Here is a 21855-nt window from a genome sequence, read left to right on the forward strand (position 1 = left end):
ATTACTACTTACACTAATTATCCTTTAGTTTATATTTCACTCTTAATTTTAATTAGAAAAACAAAAACATAAAAAGCAGTAAGAAAATTGTCACAATGGGTGAGCAACAGGAAGTTTTTTTTAATAAATCATGTTTCTTTAATTTACATGAAAACACAAGGAAATAGTACATAATATTTATTTAAAGCCACATATTTCAGCTGGAATGTTATAGGCCATCATTTTGCTCATGCAAAGGCAGGATGTGCCATGTTTGTAAGTCAATGCTCAGTTTTATTCCCTATGACTTGGCCTACTACAGGCAAACAGGAAGATCTGTCAACATCTGCCTGGAAGAACATAAAAAATACATTTGCTACTATTATTATGGCAAGTCAGGACTGGCAGAACACACTTTGGACACCCCTTCACACAGGATTAGATGGAAGAAAACTAATGAGCTATTTAGAAGTTGTTACAGATACAAAAGATTGTTTTTTGAGTCAGCCATGGTTGTGAAGAATTCTCCTAACCTGAACAAATATGGTTGGTTGCATTAATTTGCCAAAAATTTGGGAGACTGTTATCTTAAGAGCAACTCCCACAAAGCTGCAATTTTTTTATTTATTTTTATTTTTTAATCATTAGAGGGGTACCAAAATTGGACTTTAGATCTTTTGTCCATTACAATTGTATTGTTTCACTTGTTCACTATCAGGTATACGTGCTGTGTTGTGCTCTGATGATGATTTGAAATTCAGCGAAATATAAGCAGTTAATAAACACATTTTATAAACTAGCTCATTTGGTGTTGTTAATACCATTAAAAATAAGTCATGAATCCTTTAATTTATGTTCATACCATGTTTTGGTGCAATGTAAACAACAGGTGTCTTTCAAGTCAACTCTATGTGATCTTTTTGATCCATGATCAGAAAGGCTGGATTTACCACAATTATTAGCTATTACCATAGTTACCATAGAATTCACTGGAAAGGCACCTATTGTTTACATTACACCAAAACATGGTATGAATGTAAATTTAAGAAGGCCATTGATGAAATTCTTATTAACCACCTAATCTTAACGATTGTTTAAAAATCCCAAGAATATGGAAGGCACATATTCTACATAATCTTTCTGCATAAGAGTTAATTTTAAATAGAACTGCAAGTAATCCAGGATCTTAACTCTAATATAACAACTCTCATTTTAAATTAGGACACCACTTTTGATGTAATAAAAATATCTATATGAAATTATTCTCTGATGATGTTATAAATATAGTGTCAGCCTAAAGATCGCGATAAGTGAAGAACCTTTCTTCTTAGTGGACTCAACCCGTTAATTTGGAGACTACAACCGTGTTAAAAATAATTACTTTAATTTCCCGATGTTTCGACCTTCATATTAAGAGCATCATCTGGAGTATACACATATGTACAAAGACAAAATATATTATATTTCACACAGTATGCCAAAGAGACAATGATTTGATCAAATGTCTACTGGCCTGACCTCTAGTGAAAAAAAATAGATAAAAATAAAATATAATAAATAAATAAAATAACTACATCAAAGCTGTACTCTACATCAAAGCTGTACATTATCATCCTATCCGCTTGAGCAGATAGGATGATAATGTTATAAATAGAGTACAGCTTTGATGTAGTTATTTTATTTATTTATTATATTTATAATATAATATATTTTATATTTTGTCAAAAACAAAATATGTCAAAGACAAAATATAATATATTTTGTCCATATATGTACATATGTGTATACTCCAGATGATGCTCTTAATATGAAGTCGAAACATCGATAAAAATAAAATATAATAAATAAATAAAATAACTACATCAAAGCTGTACATTATCATCCTATCCGCTTGAGCGGATAGGATGATAATGTTATAGAGTACAGCTTTGATGTAGTTATTTTATTTATTTATTATATTTTATTTTTATCTATTTCTTTTCACTAGAGGTCAGGCCAGTAGACATTTGATCAAATCATTGTCTCTTTGGCATACTGTGTGAAATATAATATATTTTGTCTTTGTACATATGTGTATACTCCAGATGATGCTCTTAATATGAAGGTCGAAACATCGGGAAATTAAAGTAATCATTTTTAACACGGTTGTAGTCTCCAAATTTGTCTGAAATGATCTTGCTACGTGATATAAGACTGCACATGAGCAGTTCTGGATCGTCTGATACCAGTGCCCCCACGGTGGATAAATTTTAACTGTAGAATAATTTAGATTATAACAATTGTTTTACTGTTCGACTGAATCGTTGTACTTATAATCATTCTTTTTTAATTTTGCTGTTTTGAATATTGTCAGATATATGGGAGAAAGTGGAGGAAAATATCTTTTTATGTGTGCATAATTTAGAATTTTAGGCAGAAAACACAAAACAGCCAAATGAAATACCATAAATACTTTCAAAACAGTGAGAAAATTTAATACAAACGAAGTTCGATATCCCCTTGTCAAAAAAGTTATCGATTTGCAATCTATTTTATTTTCTTCTCTTTTTTTTTATGTTCAGTCATAAGTAGCCTTACTTCCAAATAGTTTCCATTCTATCATTATAGATCTATATCACTATTGCAATCATCCTACGACCATTACATACAAGCTGCTCATATAAATAACACTGATCACGAAATAGAGATTTAGGACACTTGGTTTTATGGCTTTACATTTAAAATTCTTATTCAGAGATCTTCGAAGACATATTTCACACTATGCCAAAGTGCCCATGGAACGTCAGCTAGGTTAACATTTATTTCTTGAATGTCACATCGTAAACTTCCACTATCCCGGGGGAATTGTAGTGTCAACAGTAACTAATAAAAACAGCCAGACATCACTTTTGTAGCATATGGGAAAAAGCAGAAATCGAACTTTCAAAATATTGAGCTCAAAGCTACAAAGGCCTAAAGTATAACTATCACAAAGTTTGGACAAACCTCAGGAGGTATTGCCACATGTGTTCTGATAAGCACAACATGCAAGGGCTTACCTCGTCCAACATATTCTACTTACAAAAGTCGTCTTCAATTCCCACATGTAGTTTGTATTAAAACCCAAGACTTGTCTTTATCTATGTTTGAAACATAAAAAACAACTGAGAACAACAGTGCTGATATTGCTAGTAAATCAATGACATAAAATGGAGACTAATAACATTTATCTAATTTATCAAAAAAAAAAAAAAAAAAAAAAAAATCAACCTTATAACAGAAAAACTACTATCATATAAAAAGTAAATAATGTCATTTTCTTAGCACAACATTTCCTTTTACAGACAATCTGAACCTGGTCATCACTACTTTTGGTGAAACTGAGGTCATTAGTCGAGCCGCTTTTTAACCTCACCAATCCCGCTTCGTGCGGCAATGACTCTCCTTCTCACTGCTTTAGAACATGGTTGTAAGTTTTTGAAATTTTTTAACAGTTATTATGTTATTAATTGGAGACTTAAACATTTTGCCATCATCAGTGGCAACTATCATTGCCAATGATGATGGCAAAATCTAGTTTGCCCTCACTTACTAACCATGCTCTTACACAACTTCCATGGATGCCCATTAGTTCTCTGCCTATATGTCATGTATTGAAAAATTTCCTTTGCATCAATTTTATAAAACCCCTAATTTTATAAAACCCCTAATAAAAGACATAATAGAAACATAAGTTTCTATTATGTCTCCTCTTCTCCACCTATTAAACTAAACTTTGTAACCTACACACCCTCAACCTATGCTCATAAGGAGCATCCACAGACCTGTCACCAGCTTAGTCACTCGTTTCTGAATCCCTCCCCCTACTACCTTCTGATCCCCAAGAGACCAATACGACCAAATCTATGCACAATAGTCAAGCTATGGCCAAATCATAGCCTTATAAAGAGGGATAATAACCTCCCTATCTTTACTTGTGTGTTTTTCAACATACAAGTAACACTTTGAGCTATTTTACCAAATTTTCTTTAATTTTTTAAGAGCTTTTCTTACTTCTTCAGTTAGAATTGACCATTATTTTATTTTCATTATTTGTTTTAGATCTTCCCTACTGTATGAATCCAGGTTTTGATATATTTCTCTCAATGTTCTAGGATATCTACCTCTTCAAACAGGACATCCCCTTTTAATTTTTTTATACACATTTGTTGTTGATTGTTCCTTTTCTTTCCTGTAAGTTATTTTATCTAGTTGTATTTTTTAAAATCATGGAGAATGTGTTGTCTAAGATGGGCCTCCTGAAATGAGGCATTGTTTCATGGAGGTCCAGAATAATAATGTCAACATCATTAATTTCCTGATATGTACCCCCAAGGATGTTCAGGCTACCATGACAGCACTAGATGATTAAGTTTACATTATTATTAACCTTCTGTCAACAATTTTCCTACAAATTAGTCTATTACTTGTCAACACTCCAATATGATTGTATCTAACATTTTGTTCTTCTAAGTGACAGAATCAATCCACCAAGACCTTGTTTTTCCTCTGGGTCTATTTACTGCTATCTTGGAATCAAACACCTGTTTTGCTAAACTTTCCTCACCCATTCTGTTTAAAAAGCCATACCACCTTAGATTAGCTCTGCTCACACATTGTTGAATGTTAACAATGTCAAGTTCCTTTCTATCTTAATTTTTAATATGATTCTGCTGATGCCATCTGTTCACTGCTCTAATTTTTCTCAGAACTCTCATATCTGTGGTCTCTAGTTTTTGATAAAATGTTTTATTTCTAACCAAACTCCAAGTAAGTTCCATAACTCCAAACAAATTTGAACACAATGTATACTGTTAGTTTGGTGTTTCTCTTTTATTCCATATAAATTTATTCAACTGGCTCTCCACTATATGAGCTTTGCTCATTCTGTGGTCTTCTTCAAAATTTAATTTGCCATCTTCACTAAAAATTGTGCCTAAATAGCCGAAATACTTTAATTGTTCTAACTGATACCTTGTCAGGTCCTGGTGGCTCTTCCATATGTAGTTGTCTTGGATGGATTTTGAACCAAATATGAGTAATTATTAAGTCATTTTCCAAACAAAAGCCAATCAGTTTTTCACCTAAGTCATTCTTTCTTTCTCCCAATCCAAAATTTCCTACCATATTTTCATATCTTATATTGCCTACTTTGGAAATCATGTCACCCATCACTATCAAGAACTCACCTGCTTTTACCTGTTTTAATGCTTCTTGTATCTTTTCATATAACATTTCAATTTTATCATCTGGATGGTCTATGGTAGGGACATATATCTACAATATGCATAAACTAAGTGATGTGGCTTTAAGTTAAATCATAATAATTCTACCTGAGATGGGCCAAAGGCCTTTTAAAGATTTTGAAGAGTAATTGTCCATTAATCCTGTCCTATTTTCATACTTGCTTCTATTGGTGTAAACTGAAGTGTAGATACTGACCATCTAATCTCAGTCATTCCAAGGATGATGATGTTAATTTTTCCATTTCTTGTTAAATATGTTGTAGTTTTTCATTTTTGAAATAAGCTTCTTGCATTCAATATTGCTGTACATAGTTTAGTTTTCCTCGTTTTCATAGCAACATCATCTGATATTGAGGGTCCTGAAGGGATTACCCCAATCTCATCATTCTTGTGACTTCTGGAAGTAACTGTAACCTCTTCCCTGTAGTTTGAAAGAGATAAGGTCACAGGGGACCAAACCTGATCTGTTTCTTACTTTTCTTTTAAATATATTACAATCATGTTCTTATAACAAGATTTTTTTTTTATGGCACAAAGACATCAAAAGTCATAGTGCACAAAGACACAGGTCACAGCAGTATATATAGTAAATGGTTAGTAGGACAATCACAAACATCCATGTCACTGGCAGGATTCAAACCCATAGCCTCTTGGCTGGAGAGTGGATATGCTAACCACTCGGCCAACCAGGCTGGCATAATAATAACAAAATGTGGTGGGTTCTGATGTCCTTCCACAGAGGATGTACACATGACAAACAAATTTTTGCCTCATATAGCTGTGAGAAATTCTTCATCTCTTGTTATGCTGCCTTCACTGCCATTTTGTTCTTCTGAGGAACTGGTATACCACTTTGATTGATGCAGTCATTACCAGTCAGGATTTTGCTGTTTACAAGATTCCTTATGGGCTCTCGTGGTTACTTACAGTGAATGTACTAATAACAAACAGTGAATATAAATTTTTAAAAGTTTAAAAAATTTACATTCACTATTTGCTTAAAGTTTATTTACTTTTTCCCATGAAAATCACACATCCATCAAGACAATCCTAAATCAACTCACTTAATTAAATTCATAGCAGGATAATTTGTGTTTCATTCAAAATAAATGCCAGCCACTTTAACTGTCTGCATCTTTACAAACAAACTTTACAAGTTTGCTATAAAGAAGATCCAGCTGGCTGAGTGGATAGCATACCAACTCTCCAGCCAACTCACTGCAGGTTCAAATCTTACCATGACATAGATGGAAGATGAATTTCACTGCATTGTGTGACTACCCCCCTCCCCTAACTTAGTGAGAGATGAAGTGGCTTAAAAAATTCCATGTTTGGTCTCTAGAGAAATTACCAGATTATGTTTTTAAAAAAAATAGTATATATAAAATCAGTTAATGCCTTTTATTCACCTACAGGAAGTAGGCAAGGCCATTTTAGCCTTATCTAACTTTTGGAAACTGAGAGGAGAGTTCAATCTCCACAGGTAGCCAATAAGAGATAGCTAGCCCAAGACTATTACTAATTATACGCAGTGTCAATGAGGAGATGCAGATAACAAGTGCCACAATCTCGTAGTCCCCAATCCTAACACTTTATTTATTCATGTGGGGTTCTCCCCCCCCCCAATTCTTCGATCACCCCCTTAACACTGGTTGAGCCCTCCTAATGAGGGATTAAGTACTATATCATATTCCTGTAGCCTGTGTGTTCATGGGGCTGATTTGCCTGCTTGAGGGATGAAAAACCCAGATAAACTAGAGGAAAAACCTGCTGTCTGACTGACTAACTTGGCTATGGCTGAGAAAGATCCTCAAGCTCCTCACGTCATCGACAGGAATTGAGCCTAGAACACTTCTTCCCCAGGCATATGGTTGCAAAGCGCATAACCACTAGGCTAACCAAGCGGACAATCCTACCACTATGTTTTACTGTCTGAAAACAGTGTCGGTTCTACAGTCAATTTTCTTGAATTTATAGGATGATAAACTCGAATTTTTTCTGGGAGAAAAACCCACTTGTCCATGCTAAAGCTCAACTAACTTGGGAAGTGGTCAAAAAAAAAAAGCTTAGTAAAAGTTCCTCTAGCCAACAATTAGAATAGAACTTGCCACACTCTTCCTTCGGGCAGTCTAGTGCTGTGTGGATTGCATACACCACTTCCACTGAACTACATAGGTACTGTTATTATAAGGCACTTATTTATTTACACACACACACACAGGCAAAGGACAAAAAAATGGAAACAATGAGCTATCAGGTTACATTATCAGTAGTTGCAATGCAGCGTCTACAATGCACCAAACACAGATGCAGTTGATACACAAATATACTCCCGACATTCCTAGGGGCATGTGTATAAAGGCAAATGGAGGCCTGCCACTGTTATTTATTTATTTATTCTTATCGCAAAAGTAATACAGAACAACTACAGGTCAATGTCCAGTCTGGAAAGCCAATCCAAGGCCTCATCCTTCACTTTGTGGATGTCCTGTAGGCCACCATCATGAAATTGGTGCCTTGGGCAGTCATTCGCAACATGAGTAATCGTCTGAGCCACAGGAGAACAATCACAATAAGGGTGAATGATATAATCACGTAATCACAAGAAAGATATTTATTTAACCAAATATTTCGGTCTGGAAATAGCAGACCATCGTCGGTGGTATTACAAGAACAGTTTAAAAAAATATACAAGCTAGAATACTAACAATAGATCGTTGAAATTAGAACATGCCGCGTGATGTTATATCACTAAGTATGAAACGAAATATTTTGAAGTAGAAACATGATTGAATTTGCTATTAAAAAAAAAAAAAAAAAAAAAAAAAAAAAAAAAAAAAAAAAAAATTAATGAGTAATCTTGATTAGGCTTTCCCAGATTTTTGATATAGATATGCAGTCATTACGATTCAGGTTGGGATGATGGAGCAAGGCCTCCACGCTTTCCTTGAACAAACGTTCGAACCTATAACGGGATCTATGTAAGAGGCGCGTTTTGGACCAAAGGATGCTGTGGTCAGTTTCAATCCCGTGTTGAGCCAAACCAGACTTTTCAGGTTTATTGTGAAGAATGGATGATTGATGTTCTTGGATTCTTTTTTCAAGAGAACGTCCAGTCTGTCCAAAGTAAGAGAGATCACAGTTGCAAGGAATTTGATAAACTCCAGGAAGAGATAAAGTTGAGCGTTTGTCTTTAGGAGAAGGAAAATGAGAAGACAATTTGTTAATAGGAGAATATGTAGCTGTTAAATCATATTTCTTCAAAATTCTTGCGATAGGTTCTGAAATACCGGAGATATAAGGAATAGGTACTCGACGTATTGAATCTTTGTTGTTTTGTGGAGGATTATAAGATGTAAGAAGACGTTGAATACTTTTTTCAGAAAAGCCATTGAGTTTCATGTGTTGTTGGATAGTAGAAAGTTCTTTCTGTAGATAATCAAAAGTAGAACAATTAGTTTTGGCTCTTTTGATGAGACATTTTATAATTCCTGTTTTATGACATGGATGATGGGCTGATTCTTTCAGAACATCAATCATCCATTCTTCACAATAAACCTGAAAAGTCTGGTTTGGCTCAACACGGGATTGAAACTGACCACAGCATCCTTTGGTCCAAAACGCGCCTCTTACATAGATCCCGTTATAGGTTCGAACGTTTGTTCAAGGAAAGCGTGGAGGCCTTGCTCCATCATCCCAACCTGAATCGTAATGACTGCATATCTATATCAAAAATCTGGGAAAGCCTAATCAAGATTACTCATTAATTTTTTTTTTTTTTTTTTTTTTTTTTTTTTTTTTTTTTAATAGCAAATTCAATCATGTTTCTACTTCAAAATATTTCGTTTCATACTTAGTGATATAACATCACGCGGCATGTTCTAATTTCAACGATCTATTGTTAGTATTCTAGCTTGTATATTTTTTTAAACTGTTCTTGTAATACCACCGACGATGGTCTGCTATTTCCAGACCGAAATATTTGGTTAAATAAATATCTTTCTTGTGATTACGTGATTATATCATTCAGTCTTATGTCGCAAGTATCCTTAAAACAACACAATAAGGGTGGTCTAACAGCCCACATTTATGTAGCCAGATCTGGTTATGTAGGTAGCCAGATCTGCCCTGGTTAGTTCTGATCCTGTTGATTGATGACCAAATCTTCCTAGGAAGAGCAAAACCAGGCTACAGAGCACAGGGTTCTTCTACCAGGAAGCCATTTGTTGGGAGATTATTGGACCAGTATTCTCTCCACATGTCAGGTGTTGATGGCAGGGCAGCTGAAGAGAGTTCATCCATGGACCAGAGAGACTTTCTAGATTTTAGGCGAAGACTAGGTGGATTTATGAGAGTCTGGTACAGGGGCAGGAATGGGTTGCTCATTGCTTTATTAAATTCTTTAATTGAGGCTTGTCTTTTCCGTATGTTTGGTGGAGCAATGTTAGATAGGACAGGCATCCAGGAGAGAGGGGTGCTTCTCACTGTCCCACTAATTGTGTGCATGGTAGAGTTTAGCTGGGTGTCAATAATGTTAGTATGTGCACTTCTTTCCCAGACAGGGGCACAATATTCTGCTGCAGAGAATGCAAGGGCTAGTTCAGACAACCTTAGAACTTCTGCATCACAACCCCAGGTTGTTCCAGCAAGCCTCGAAATGATATTGTTTCTCATTTTAATTTTGTTGGACAAGTTGGTGATGTGCCTTTTATAGGTTAGGCTTCTGTTCAGGCACACTCCAAGGTATTTCGGGTGAGGTTCATATTCTACCATTTTTTCACAGAAAGAAAGGCTGAGGTTCGCCTCTGCATTGTTCAGGTGAAATGCTGCAGACACAGTTTTTGTTGGATTTGGTTTCAAGTACCACTGCTTGAAGTACTCTTCCAGGATGTTCAGGTCTGTGTTCAAGGTTGATTCCAGGTTGGCAATGGAGGTAGATTGATGTAGGATTGCTAGGTCATCAGCGTACATATACTTGCTTGAGCTGGTATGTGGTAAGTTGTACACGTAGATGTTAAAAGGTAAAGGGAATAACACAGAGCTCTGAGGGAGACTGTTGTTAAGGAATCTGGGCCTCTTTTTCCTGCCAATATGAACCCGGATCTTTCTTTTGGAGAGAATGGATTCAAAAAGCTGGAAAGTTTTTTTGCACCTTATAATATTTCCTAGCTTTTGGAGGAGGTCCCTGATTCAGGGTTCAGGGGCCTCCATGTTTCATAAGCTGATGTTAGGTCGCACGGTTAGCCTAGTGGCTATGCCTGGGGAAGGAGTGTCCTAGGTTCGATTCCCGTCGGTGACGTGAGGAGCTGAAGGATCTTCCTCAGCCATAGCCAAGTTAGCCAGTCTTGGGCATGGACAGCAGGGTTTTTTCCCCAGTTTATTCTGGGGTTTTTCATCCCGCAAAGCAGGCAAACTGGCCTTGAGAACTCAACACTACAGGCCATAGGATACACTGGGGCATAAGGCTGACCACCTTATCCTGTAAACGGAGTGAGGTCCGATGATCAATGGACCCTCGACACCGCAAGGTAAAAGAGGGTATAAGGAAGATGAGATGAGATGAGATGTTAGGTCGATGAAAGTGAATCCAGATTTAAGTTTCTTCTGGAAGCCTGCTTCAATCTGTGTTGTCAGGGCTAGGACCTGGTCACAGCAACTTCTTCCTGGCCTGAAACCAGCTTGTTCAATCGTGAGTGCTCTTTCGATGAGTGATGAAATTCTTTTAAGGAGAATTCTTTCAAATTAAAGGTGGGGCAAAGCAAGGAGATAGGTCATAGATTGTTCACATCATTTAGATCTTTCCCTGGTTTGGGCACGACAATTATTTTGGCTTCTGACCACAGATTTGGTAGTTTGCCAGTCATTATAATTTCTGAGAAAAGGGCGGCCAGCCATGTTTGGCCTTGTTGACCGAGATGTTTTAGAAACTCAGGGAGGATACCATCCACGCCTGCAGCCTTGCCATTCTTGGTGAGTTTTAAGACTACCTGTACCTCTTCCCGAGATACTGGGTATACAAGTTCAGAAAGCTCGAGTCCTGTCTTCAGGATTTGTCTGATGGAAGATTGCACAGTAATTTTCATGATAGAGCTGGGATGTATCTTAGAGGTTTTTCAATAAATAATTAGCCATTGGATCAGGAGTTATCTCTGTTGTTTTGTGTGTTGTTGGTTCTGCTCCACCTAATTTTCTCAGAAGTGACCAACTTTTCCAGCTAGATGTGGTGAAATCAAGTTCATGGATGGATGAGATCCATCTTTCCTTTCTGTTTTTATCTGTTTAAATGCCATTGTTTATTGCATGTTAGAATGGAATTCAGAGAGGACTTCAGTGACTTTGGAAGGGACATGATTGTTGGAGACAGGCTGGCAGGTGCATCTTTGACCAGAACAGCTGAAATTGCATGTTAGTTGAGGAACAGTCTCTAAGGTTATGTCAACATGGCAGTCGACAGGACAAACATCATCATCAGCAAAATGCAATGGTGGATGAAAAGCACTTACTACAAGAGAGAGACATTTGAGCATTAGTGAACTGTATCATCACAAAAAAATAGGTGGGCTACTGCTCAGCAATTGTATGAAAAATTCAACACTGGTCGTGAAAAACCCATTTCAACAAAAACTCTGTGCCAAAAATACACAGAGTTGGAGATCATGGTCAGGTTGCCTTAAGCAAGCCTTTGATCACTTCCATCAATGGAAAGTCATTGCACCCAATAGTACAAAGATCACAAGCAGTGGACTACACAACAATGGAGGGATGTGATATGGTCCGATAAATCCACATTCACGTTTTTTTGCTGCAAATAGACAAATATGTGTGTGCTGTCAGTTAAAGGAAGTTTACCAGCCAGAGTGCTTGTTTCCAACTGTGAAAGTTTTTGATGGTTCTGTGATGGTCTGGGGTGCATTCTCATGGCATGATTTGGGTCCACTTGTTGTATTGGAAGGCAAAGTGAATGCTGCATGTTATCTTTCAATCATAAGTGATCATCTTCATCCCATATTTTCACACTTTTCTCCTATGCAGACAGGCACAGAGGATAGCACTCCAATTCATCAAGCAAATGTGATCACCCAGTAGTTTGCAAAACATGGTGGTGAGGAGTCCTGTCTGCCATGGCCATCCCAATCACCAACTTAAATCCTATAGAACATTTATGGGACACTTTGCAGCAAGTTCTCAGGCAACATTTCCCGCCTCCAAAGAACAAAAGCGAATTCATCCAGTTTCTGTCAGTCAAATGGTGTAAAATTCCTCCTGTTGAGTTCCAAGCACTGAGAGTCTCTACCTCAAAGAATACAGACTGCACTAAACACCCATGGCAGATCAACCCCATATTAATGAAACATGTCACTGTTTCCATTTTTTTTGTCCATTATCTGTATATATAAATAAAATAAGTCCTTGGCCTACCCAGGTTTGTAGTACAGGTTTACAACCCTTTATGGATGAGAAATTTATTCTCTCCAAAAATAAGTAAATAAATAAAATTCTACATTTTACTGTTCTGTTAAATTTAATTCAGAAAAGTCACTGTACATTTTGCATTACACACAATTTCTGCTCTGAATTTTGGTCGAAGTTCTCTACTTTTCTTTATTAATAACTCACAATAGAAAAATCTCTTCTTACCTGATAATCTTTTGAAGTATCTGATGAGCGACTTACTAATACTTCTATGAAAGCTGATCCATCATTACCAATGTCAATTGAATGAATCTGTGTAGCTTTCTCAAACTGTAAAATAACTGATGCTTGTTTCTCACCAGAAGAAGCACACTTCCATTTACGATAGGTCTCAGTTTTCAATAAGTTTCCAGCTTTGTGTACCTATAAAATATAAAGTACCTGACTATATCCATAAAATACATTAGAAAAAACTCACTTGAAATCAGACAATTATTATATAAGAGAATTATGAAAGTAGTATAACCTTCAAAAACCAAGTCCACCAGAGTGGAAGAGGGGTGGGGAACTAACTTGTGTAGTAAATAAATTACTAAGTTATTTGTAGTCAAGTTTGTCCATAATATTCCTAAGCAAGAAAGATTACTGCAAACCAAGCAAAACATTTGTGTGTGTGAATCCTACCCATGAAAGAAGCCTAGAGTACATTAGTACTGTGGATGAGCAGAGGATTATACAATCTGGGAACCCTGATCCAGATTGTATAATCCAAACCAAAAAGGACACTTTCTCAAGCCACCTCAGATTTCCAAAAAGTAAAAAAATTAAATAAAATCAGTGTAAAAAAATGATATCAGGACTACACAACACTAGTTATAAGGACAGACTGAGGGAATGTAGACTGCAAAGTTTGGTAGACAGAAGGAGAGGTGATAGGAATGAAACATTTAAATTGTTGAGAGGTAGTTACAGGGTTGACACTAGGGAGATTTTGTTTGGTCGAACAGGGGGAAGGAACGAGGAAAGAGGCTATCCCTGGAAGTTGCAAAAGTAAGTTGTGATCAAGAGGATAAGGAGAGGTTTCTTTGCATGGAGGTTGACTGAAATTGGAATGCATTGCCTGATAAGGGTAGTGAGAGCTCATTCACTGTTTTTGCTTCAAGGAGTGGTATGATGGACTGTTTTCTAGGGTGGTACTCCTACAATGAATTTTAGAATTCAATGGAGGTTATGAATAATAATAAGTAAAAAAAAAAAAAAAAAAAGGTGGGATCTCTTAGCAGCTGAGAAAACCATTTACTGCTAAAATACATTGACAAAACATTCATACCATCATCATCAAATTCCTGATATATACCCTCAAGGGATGTACAGGATATGATAGTACTACATGAAAACTTTACATCATTACTAACTTCCTATTTACAATTTTCCTCCAAATCAGTCTGTTAAATGTCAAGACTCCAATATTATCAGGTCTTATATTTCTGTCTTCTAAGGTACTTTTTACTGTATCAATCCACCTATATCTTGGTCTTCCTCTGGGTCTTTTTCCTGCCAACCTGGCAGAGAACACTTGTTTTGCTAATCTTTCCTCTCTCATTCTGCTTAAGTGACCATACCACCTGAGATTAACCCTGCTAATGAATTCCTGGATGCTGACAATATCAAGTTATTTCCTAATATCCTCGTTTTTAATATAATATTGCCATTGATGCCATCTGTTCATGCCCCTAATCTTTCTCAGGACTCTCATATCTGCATTCTCTAGTCTTTGATCAAGTGTTTGACATCTAACCCAGCTCTCAGATCCATAAGTTAAAATCGGTTTAAACACTGTCTTGTATACAGCTAATTTAGTGTTTTGGCTAATTTCTCTCTTAATCGATATAAATTTATTCAGTTGACTTCCTACCATACCAGCTTTGTTGATTCTATTGTCTATTTCCATATTTAACTTACCATCTTCACTAAAAATCGTGCCTAAGTAGCTGAAATGTTTTACTTGTTCTATAGGTTCTCCATTCACAATGAGTTGATATTTTCAATGTTTCTGCCTATTTTCATTGCCTTTGTCTTTTTAATGCTGACCTTTCCATATCTATTACAACAGTTATTCAATTTAGTCAGGGAATCTTGCAGACTTGTAGTGGATTTATTTAGAAGTATAACATCATCTGCATAAAGCAAAGAGCTAAGATTAACACCTCCAATTTTGATATCAGGTTTAATACCACTTTCCTTCATAATGTGATCCATATAGATAATGTCTAAGAGAGGGGATAATGTACATCCTTTTCTCACACCAGATTTAACATTAAACCATCTTCCTGTAGTTCCTTCAATTCTAACTGCTGACCTACAACTCAAATAAAGACTAAGTAGTGCTTGATATAATGCCCCATTGACACCATATAACTGCAGCATATTGAATAGCTTCTCTCTTGGCACCTTGTCATATGACTTTTCCAAATCGACAAAACTTAAATACAGATCTTTGTTATATTCCCATGCTTTCTCGACTATTTGTCGTAAAGTGAAGATCTGATCCTGACAGCCTCTATTTGGCCTGAATCCAGCTTGTTCTTCACCAAGCTTTTCTTCCACAATTCTTCTCGACCATTTCTCAAGTATACTTGCATAGATCTTGCCAGGAGCACTCAGTAGGGAATTACCTCTGTAATTCTCACATTCAGTTTTATTTCCCTTTTTATATAGGGGTACTATGAGAGCTCCACTTGAGTCATCTGGAATTCGTCACCTCTGTCCAGGCCTTCTGAACTATGCAGTGCAGTCACTGTATGACTTTTATATCTTCATACTTGAGCATTTCTGGTCAAATATCATCTAATCCTGCTGCCTTTCCACATTTCAGGCTTTTCATGGCTTTTTCTACTTCAAGAATGGATATGTATTCCTGACTGCATGCCTGGTCAGTGTTTTTTACTACTGTGCTGTTATCACTGCTTGTTTCATTTAGCAATTTCTCAAAGTAATTACTCTTAACTTCAAGGATATCTTTTTTCTCCTGTTTTCATGTCACCTGATAAAGGTGACATGAAAACAGGAGAAAATTTATTTTCTATTTTCTTGCCAAAGTCCTCCCATGACTTTTGTTTAGATACTTTTACACAGTGTTTAGCTTTCTTACATTTGTCTCTGTATTCTCTAAGAGCACAAGCTGACTTATTTGCAGGAACTTTTAATATGTTTTCTTCTTTTTCTTCACTGCCTCTTTAACTTAATGTGTCCACCATGGAGTTCTGATTTTTCTATCCTTACAGACAACCTCATCACATGCCTCTCTGGCTGAATCAATCAGGGTTTTCTTCAAGGTTTGCCACTGAATCTTCAAGGTTTTGTTCCGGCTCTCAAACTCTTTCATTTTTTCTTCAATCATCATTGCGTATTTTAGTCTACAGTTCACATCTGAGAGCTGCTCAACTTTTATTCTCTTTAAAACTTTCTTACATGTCATTCTTTTCAATATGAAATCCAATTTTATCCTGCTCAAGACTAAATGGTGATCACTTCCAATTTCAAATCCTCTGTACACTCTGGTGTTCTGCACCAGTGGAAAAACATCACTGTCAACAATAACATAGTCAATGAGACTTTTCTTATTCCTTGTCTCGTCTCTCCATGTGAATATGTGCACATTTTTATGTTGGAATATCGTGTTAGTAATAACCAGTCCATGTGCTGAGCAGAAATTCAACAGGTATTTGCCATTATTATTAGCTTTGCTCTTTTCTCCAAACTTTCCCAAAATATTTTTGTATGTCAGACAATCATTTCCTATTCTGCTATTTAGATCCCCAACAAGGACCAACTTTTCCTTTTTCATTGTATCAGTTGATTTTTCTAAAGCATCCAAAAATTCCTCCATTTCTACCTTAGTAGAACCTTCTGTGGGACCATAGGCACAAATAGGTGTCATTGTCCAGTTCCCCATTCTCATATTTGCCCACATCACTCTACTTGAGACTGCCTGCCATTCAAGAAGATTAGCCTAGTATTTAGTGTTGAATACTATGGCTACTCCTTCTTTTCCTTGATTGTCAATAGAAATACAATATAAATACAATATAACATTTTGAATATAAATTGAATATAAATACAATATAACATTTTGTATTTATTGCTCAGAAAGATCTCACCAGTTTGGTCTTTTTTGTTTAAGTCATCCTTATTATGTCAATCTGATACTTATCCAATTCCTCAGCTAGCTCCATTTCTTTGCCATTCAGGCTTCATATGTTGACAGTACCGATCTTGAACTCTGGTGGCATTGAGTTGGGGGTAAGTTTTAGGATTTGTTCCAGTAGTTGACTTTTTGATATTTGCCCTGCGAAAACAACGGGGGCCTTGTTTAACCAGGCAATGGCTCAGCCAGCATGAAATTCTGTCATGTTGTACCATCATTTGAAATTCTGGCCAATAAGAATACAATTTGGTAGGCTAAATCCCAAATTGCCAGCCCATCCTCATTCGTTCAGTATTCAGGTAGGTACCTAACAGGGTGCACCACGAGAAGGTGAGAACTGGACATTAGGTCAGAAGCCTTGGTAGGTTCTCTGCATTCCTTTGAAGGCTATGTGGAGGTCTCCTCTCAGTTATAGAGCTTAGAGCTTTGAATGGATTCACACCAATAACCTGCTAGTTATAGAGAAGAGACACTATACATTCCACCACAGTAACTTTTTAATTTTATATTAAAATATCTATAAAAAAATGTAACAAGTAAAGAGAAAAATGAGAAAAAAAAATTGTAGGTATAGGAGTTAATTATATTTATAGGAGTTATCCTACTGCAGTTGATGGCATATATTGTCATGTGCTTGCAATTTAATTGTTCTTATTGTGTTTATCTCTATTCAATCATACTAATGATGGCTAGGAAACCTAGTCAAATATTCTACAAATCATAAATTTTTTTTTAGAAGTGTTATTTCATTACTCTGTAATAATTTTATCATTATGTTTGTGTTCCACCTTTTATTCAAACTGCCCAATGCCACTGATGACTTAGAATTTTCAACCTGAAATATTTGGCTATTAAACATATTATTCACTCTTTTCTTTGTGAAATTATGTTAATTTGTTAAACCTTATGGTTTAACAAATTAACAGTTGCTAAAACAACTGTGCTCAGATCTGAATGAATCAGTCCCTAGGATTCGAACGGGATAAAGTAAGAGGGTACAGAGGTGGATAAAAAAATGATATTAGGACTGTACAATAATCAAACAATCGCATATGTGCCACAGTAGGAAACTATATTTATTTTACAAATATTTTGTCTTACATAATGATTACATAAAGTAATCGTAATGACTGCCTTACCATTCCAAAAGTTTGACAAATTGTTATACTATATATTATTATTAACATTTGACCTCCAATGAGTCAGAGACTCATTGTGGGAAAGTACACATTATTGTACAAACTGCTCATTCAATCATGCTTTAAACTGATTCAATGTGACACACACAGGCAATGCATTCCACTCACCGACCATTCTCCATGCAAAGAACCTACTCCTCTGCTCACACCCCCTTATACAGTTTCCAACAATGGCCTCTTGTTCTACCCCCCCCTCCCATTCTATGAAAAATCTATTCCATGTCGACCCAATTGACTAGCTTATATGTCTCAATCATATCCCCCCTCCTCTTCCTCAAGGGGGGGGGGGGATATGATTGAGATATTCACGAGGCTCTGCAGCTTACATTCTCTCAATCTGTCCTCATACTCCACATTCCAAAGACTACTGACCATCTTTGTGAATCTTCTCTGGAACACATCCTCATCACCATGTGAAAACCCGGCGACCAAATCTGTGCACAATAATCCATATGAGGCCTGATCAAGGCCTTATACAATGGTATCGTAACCTCACTATTTCTGAATGTCAGTGTCCTCTGCATCATTGCCATTATCCAATGTGATGTCTTCACAAATTGTGCAATGTGGCTCCTGAATTTCAAGTCATTGTCCACCATCATTCCTAGATCGCTCATCTCCTCTACTTCCATTCAAGTTTCCCCACCAAGTGTATACTTTGCATCCCACTGTTGTTTATCAAATCTCAAAACCTTACACTTTGAAACATTGAACTGACTGACAGTTCCGTTTACTTGTCCATTCATGCAATCTATTCAAGTCCTCTTGTAAGGCCATAACATCCACTTGACTCCATTGCTCTCTCCAGTTTTGCATCATCTGCAAACAGCTGCATATCACTAGTTAAACCCATCTCAATATCATTAACACACAAATTGAATAATGGCCCCAAAACTGACCCCTATGGCACAACACTAGTGACCTTTCTCTTTTGGTCTCTCTTTTGGAAATGATACCTATCCGAAAGCTAGTCCCTGATCCAACTCAGAAGTCTGTTATCCAATTCCATCTGATTCAATTTATTTAAGAGCTTGTCATGTGACAGTCTATCAAAAGCCTTTGCAAAATCTAAGTACACCACTGTATATGCATCTCTCCTGCCTGAGGTATTTGTCACCTTGTTATAGTACATAAGTTAATGAAACATGATCTCCTCCTTAACAAACCAATGCTGATAACCACAGGGAATACTGATGTTATCAACCTATTCCTGTATCCTACTTCTCACCTATCTCTCCAGTACCTTCACCACAACTCCAGATATACAGACCAGCCACATTTGAAGCTACAGCCTTATCACTATTTTATACAGTGGAATAATTCTACCCTCCTTCCACTCCCTTGGAACCTGTGCTGTTGTAAGACGTTTCTTAAACAGGCATGCCAATTCCCTGGAACATTCCCTTAAGATGCATGGTGATATGTCATCAAATCCTATTGCCTTATTAACATCAAGGTTATTTATTTCCTCAAATACTGCCTGCTCACTAACAATTAAACCATCCCCTCCTATGTCCTCTACATTTAATTCCTGATTCCACCCTGATCACACATATAACTTAACTTCATCTTACCATGATCATTCTTCCTTCTACTTGCCATATATCCAAAAAACTCTACAGAGTTTTTCTTTGCCTGATTTGACAATTTCTGCTCACACTCTACTTTTGAATTTTGTTTTCCTTACTGAATCCCTCTCCTAGCTTGTTCTTTATACTCTTCAAGTGAATGATTATTACCATTATTCATCTTGTACTTCCTTCAAAGCACTTTGTTTTTTCCAGGTTTCATGCTTAAGCTTCACATTCATTCATTTTACACCTACCTTATTCAGCCTTTTGGCCTCTGGAATACATTCACAATTGATGCTGTTATGTTTTTCTTTGTCAGTTCTCATGTAGCATTTATTTCCTTACTGCTCAACTCCACATTCCATGTTACAGCTCCAAGCTGTCTCCTAAGCTTGTCATAATCACCAGCCTTATAATTCCACAATATATCCTTTCCTCACAAAAGTCTGCATATGACTAGTCACAACACAGGTGATTACTTCATAACCACTTTCACCAACTGGAGGAAAGTGTGAAACCCCCTCTCACAATTATATCCTCTGATGAAATGATCAGATCTAGAACTTTCAATCCTCACGTGCCCTTCTTTACGTGCTGCCTGAGATAGTATCTCTCAAGAACTCGAGAAATTCATTTTCCTTATTCCCAAATGATATCTCTTCATTCCAATCTATGCTGCCATAATTAAAATTAGCCATAATAATTACCCTTCCTTTGATCACTAATCCAAATTGTTTATAAATTTCTTCATCACCACCCTCCACATTTCTAGGCCTATAACAACATCCAACTAAATATGTCTTCGTCTCAACCTCCATGTTATACCACAATGCCTCATAACCATTGCACTATTTCCTCCTTTCATGTCTACCTCATGTGAACTTAATTCCCCTGCTATCATCAGAAGCACTTCCCCCTCCCTTCTTGTCCTTTCTATCCTCATTAAAAATATTGCATCGTTCCATTTCTATTCCTGTTATAATATCATCTTCATTCAACCATGTTACCCTTATTTCAATGATTTTGGGGCAAATAAACTCAATCACTGAAACCATTTCATCCCCCTTATTTCTGATACTTCTAACATTTGTAAACAAACAGCAGTTCATTCTTAGGTCTATAGCCAGTCCTATCCAAGCCATGTGTTGGTTGTGATTTCCCTACCACACCTGCCCAATCACCTTTATCACCACATATATCTGCTCAGTTTCAACTTCCCCACCCACATTGCAATATACTCCATCTTCACACACACACATTCACTGCCACTTTCAACATCCACTCTACCTATGCCATGTCTCTATGTCTACCCACGCTCATCCCATTTCCCTGTTTCTCTTGCATTCCTGTTCCCTCTTCATCTCTCACATTACTACTGTTTCCTCTGCCAAGCACTTCTGTCCCTTGAGTACCACTCTCCTGATTTTTCCCTTTATCTCTTTCTTCTGATCTCTTGCATGCATCATATGCTGTACTTTCATTCAGCAAGTACAGTATCAAAATTTAAATACAAAATTATAATAATTAATATAATTATCATTTCAGCCAAATAGTTTTAACTTAACAAACATGCATAACGTACTCATGATGATTGCCTTATCATTCCAAAAGTTTGGGAAATTGTTATACTCGATTGTGTTATTATATTATAATAATTAATTTAATTACTTATCATTTCAGTCCAATAGTTTTCACTTAACATGCAACTACTAGTATAGGATTCATATTTGGCACATGCACTGTTCTAATGTTCAAATTCCTTACCTTTGTTCTTCCATCTTACTCATGATGTCTTATGATACATAAGATGAAATATTTTTAAAATAAATATAATATTCTACTGTGATGCACATGTGAATGTTTAATTATGGAAACTCTACAGGTCTCTCTATACAAGAAAGGACTGTACAATGCTATTTATGAGGACTACCTGGGAGCATTCAGAGTTTGACAAATAGAAGACAAAGGCAAATATGATTGAGATAATTAAGCCATTGAACGGTTATTATCAAATTAACACTGAGGAAATTTTTCATATGGTAGAATGAAAGGAAGGAACAAGGGCAAGAAACTATCTCCTGAAGAGTTGAAAAAGTTGAAAATTTTTTGCATGGAGGAATGGCAGGAGCATGGAATGCATTGTCTGAGAGAGTGGTGAAAGGACAAATGGTGAATGAGTTTAAGGATTATTATTATTATTATTTAGGCCTCCAAGGAGTCAA

The 21855-nt window shown here is 36.4% G+C and overlaps 1 protein-coding gene across 1 annotated transcript in view; it reads right to left on the minus strand.

Annotated features, from left to right (window-relative positions):
* LOC150094028 (DNA repair protein XRCC1-like) overlaps nt 1–21855 on the minus strand; it is a 191547-nt gene that overhangs the window by 159915 nt on the left and 9777 nt on the right. The window contains exon 2 of the mRNA XM_090413044.1: nt 12882–13079. Within this exon, the coding sequence (XP_090269170.1) occupies nt 12882–13079 (198 nt within the window). The remainder of the gene's footprint in view (nt 1–12881; nt 13080–21855) is intronic.

This window comes from Typopeltis vanoorti, chromosome 23 (assembly GCF_054136105.1).
Source record: "Typopeltis vanoorti isolate ZY-2024b chromosome 23, IOZ_Tvanoo_1.0, whole genome shotgun sequence".
NCBI lineage: Eukaryota > Metazoa > Arthropoda > Arachnida > Uropygi > Thelyphonidae > Typopeltis > Typopeltis vanoorti.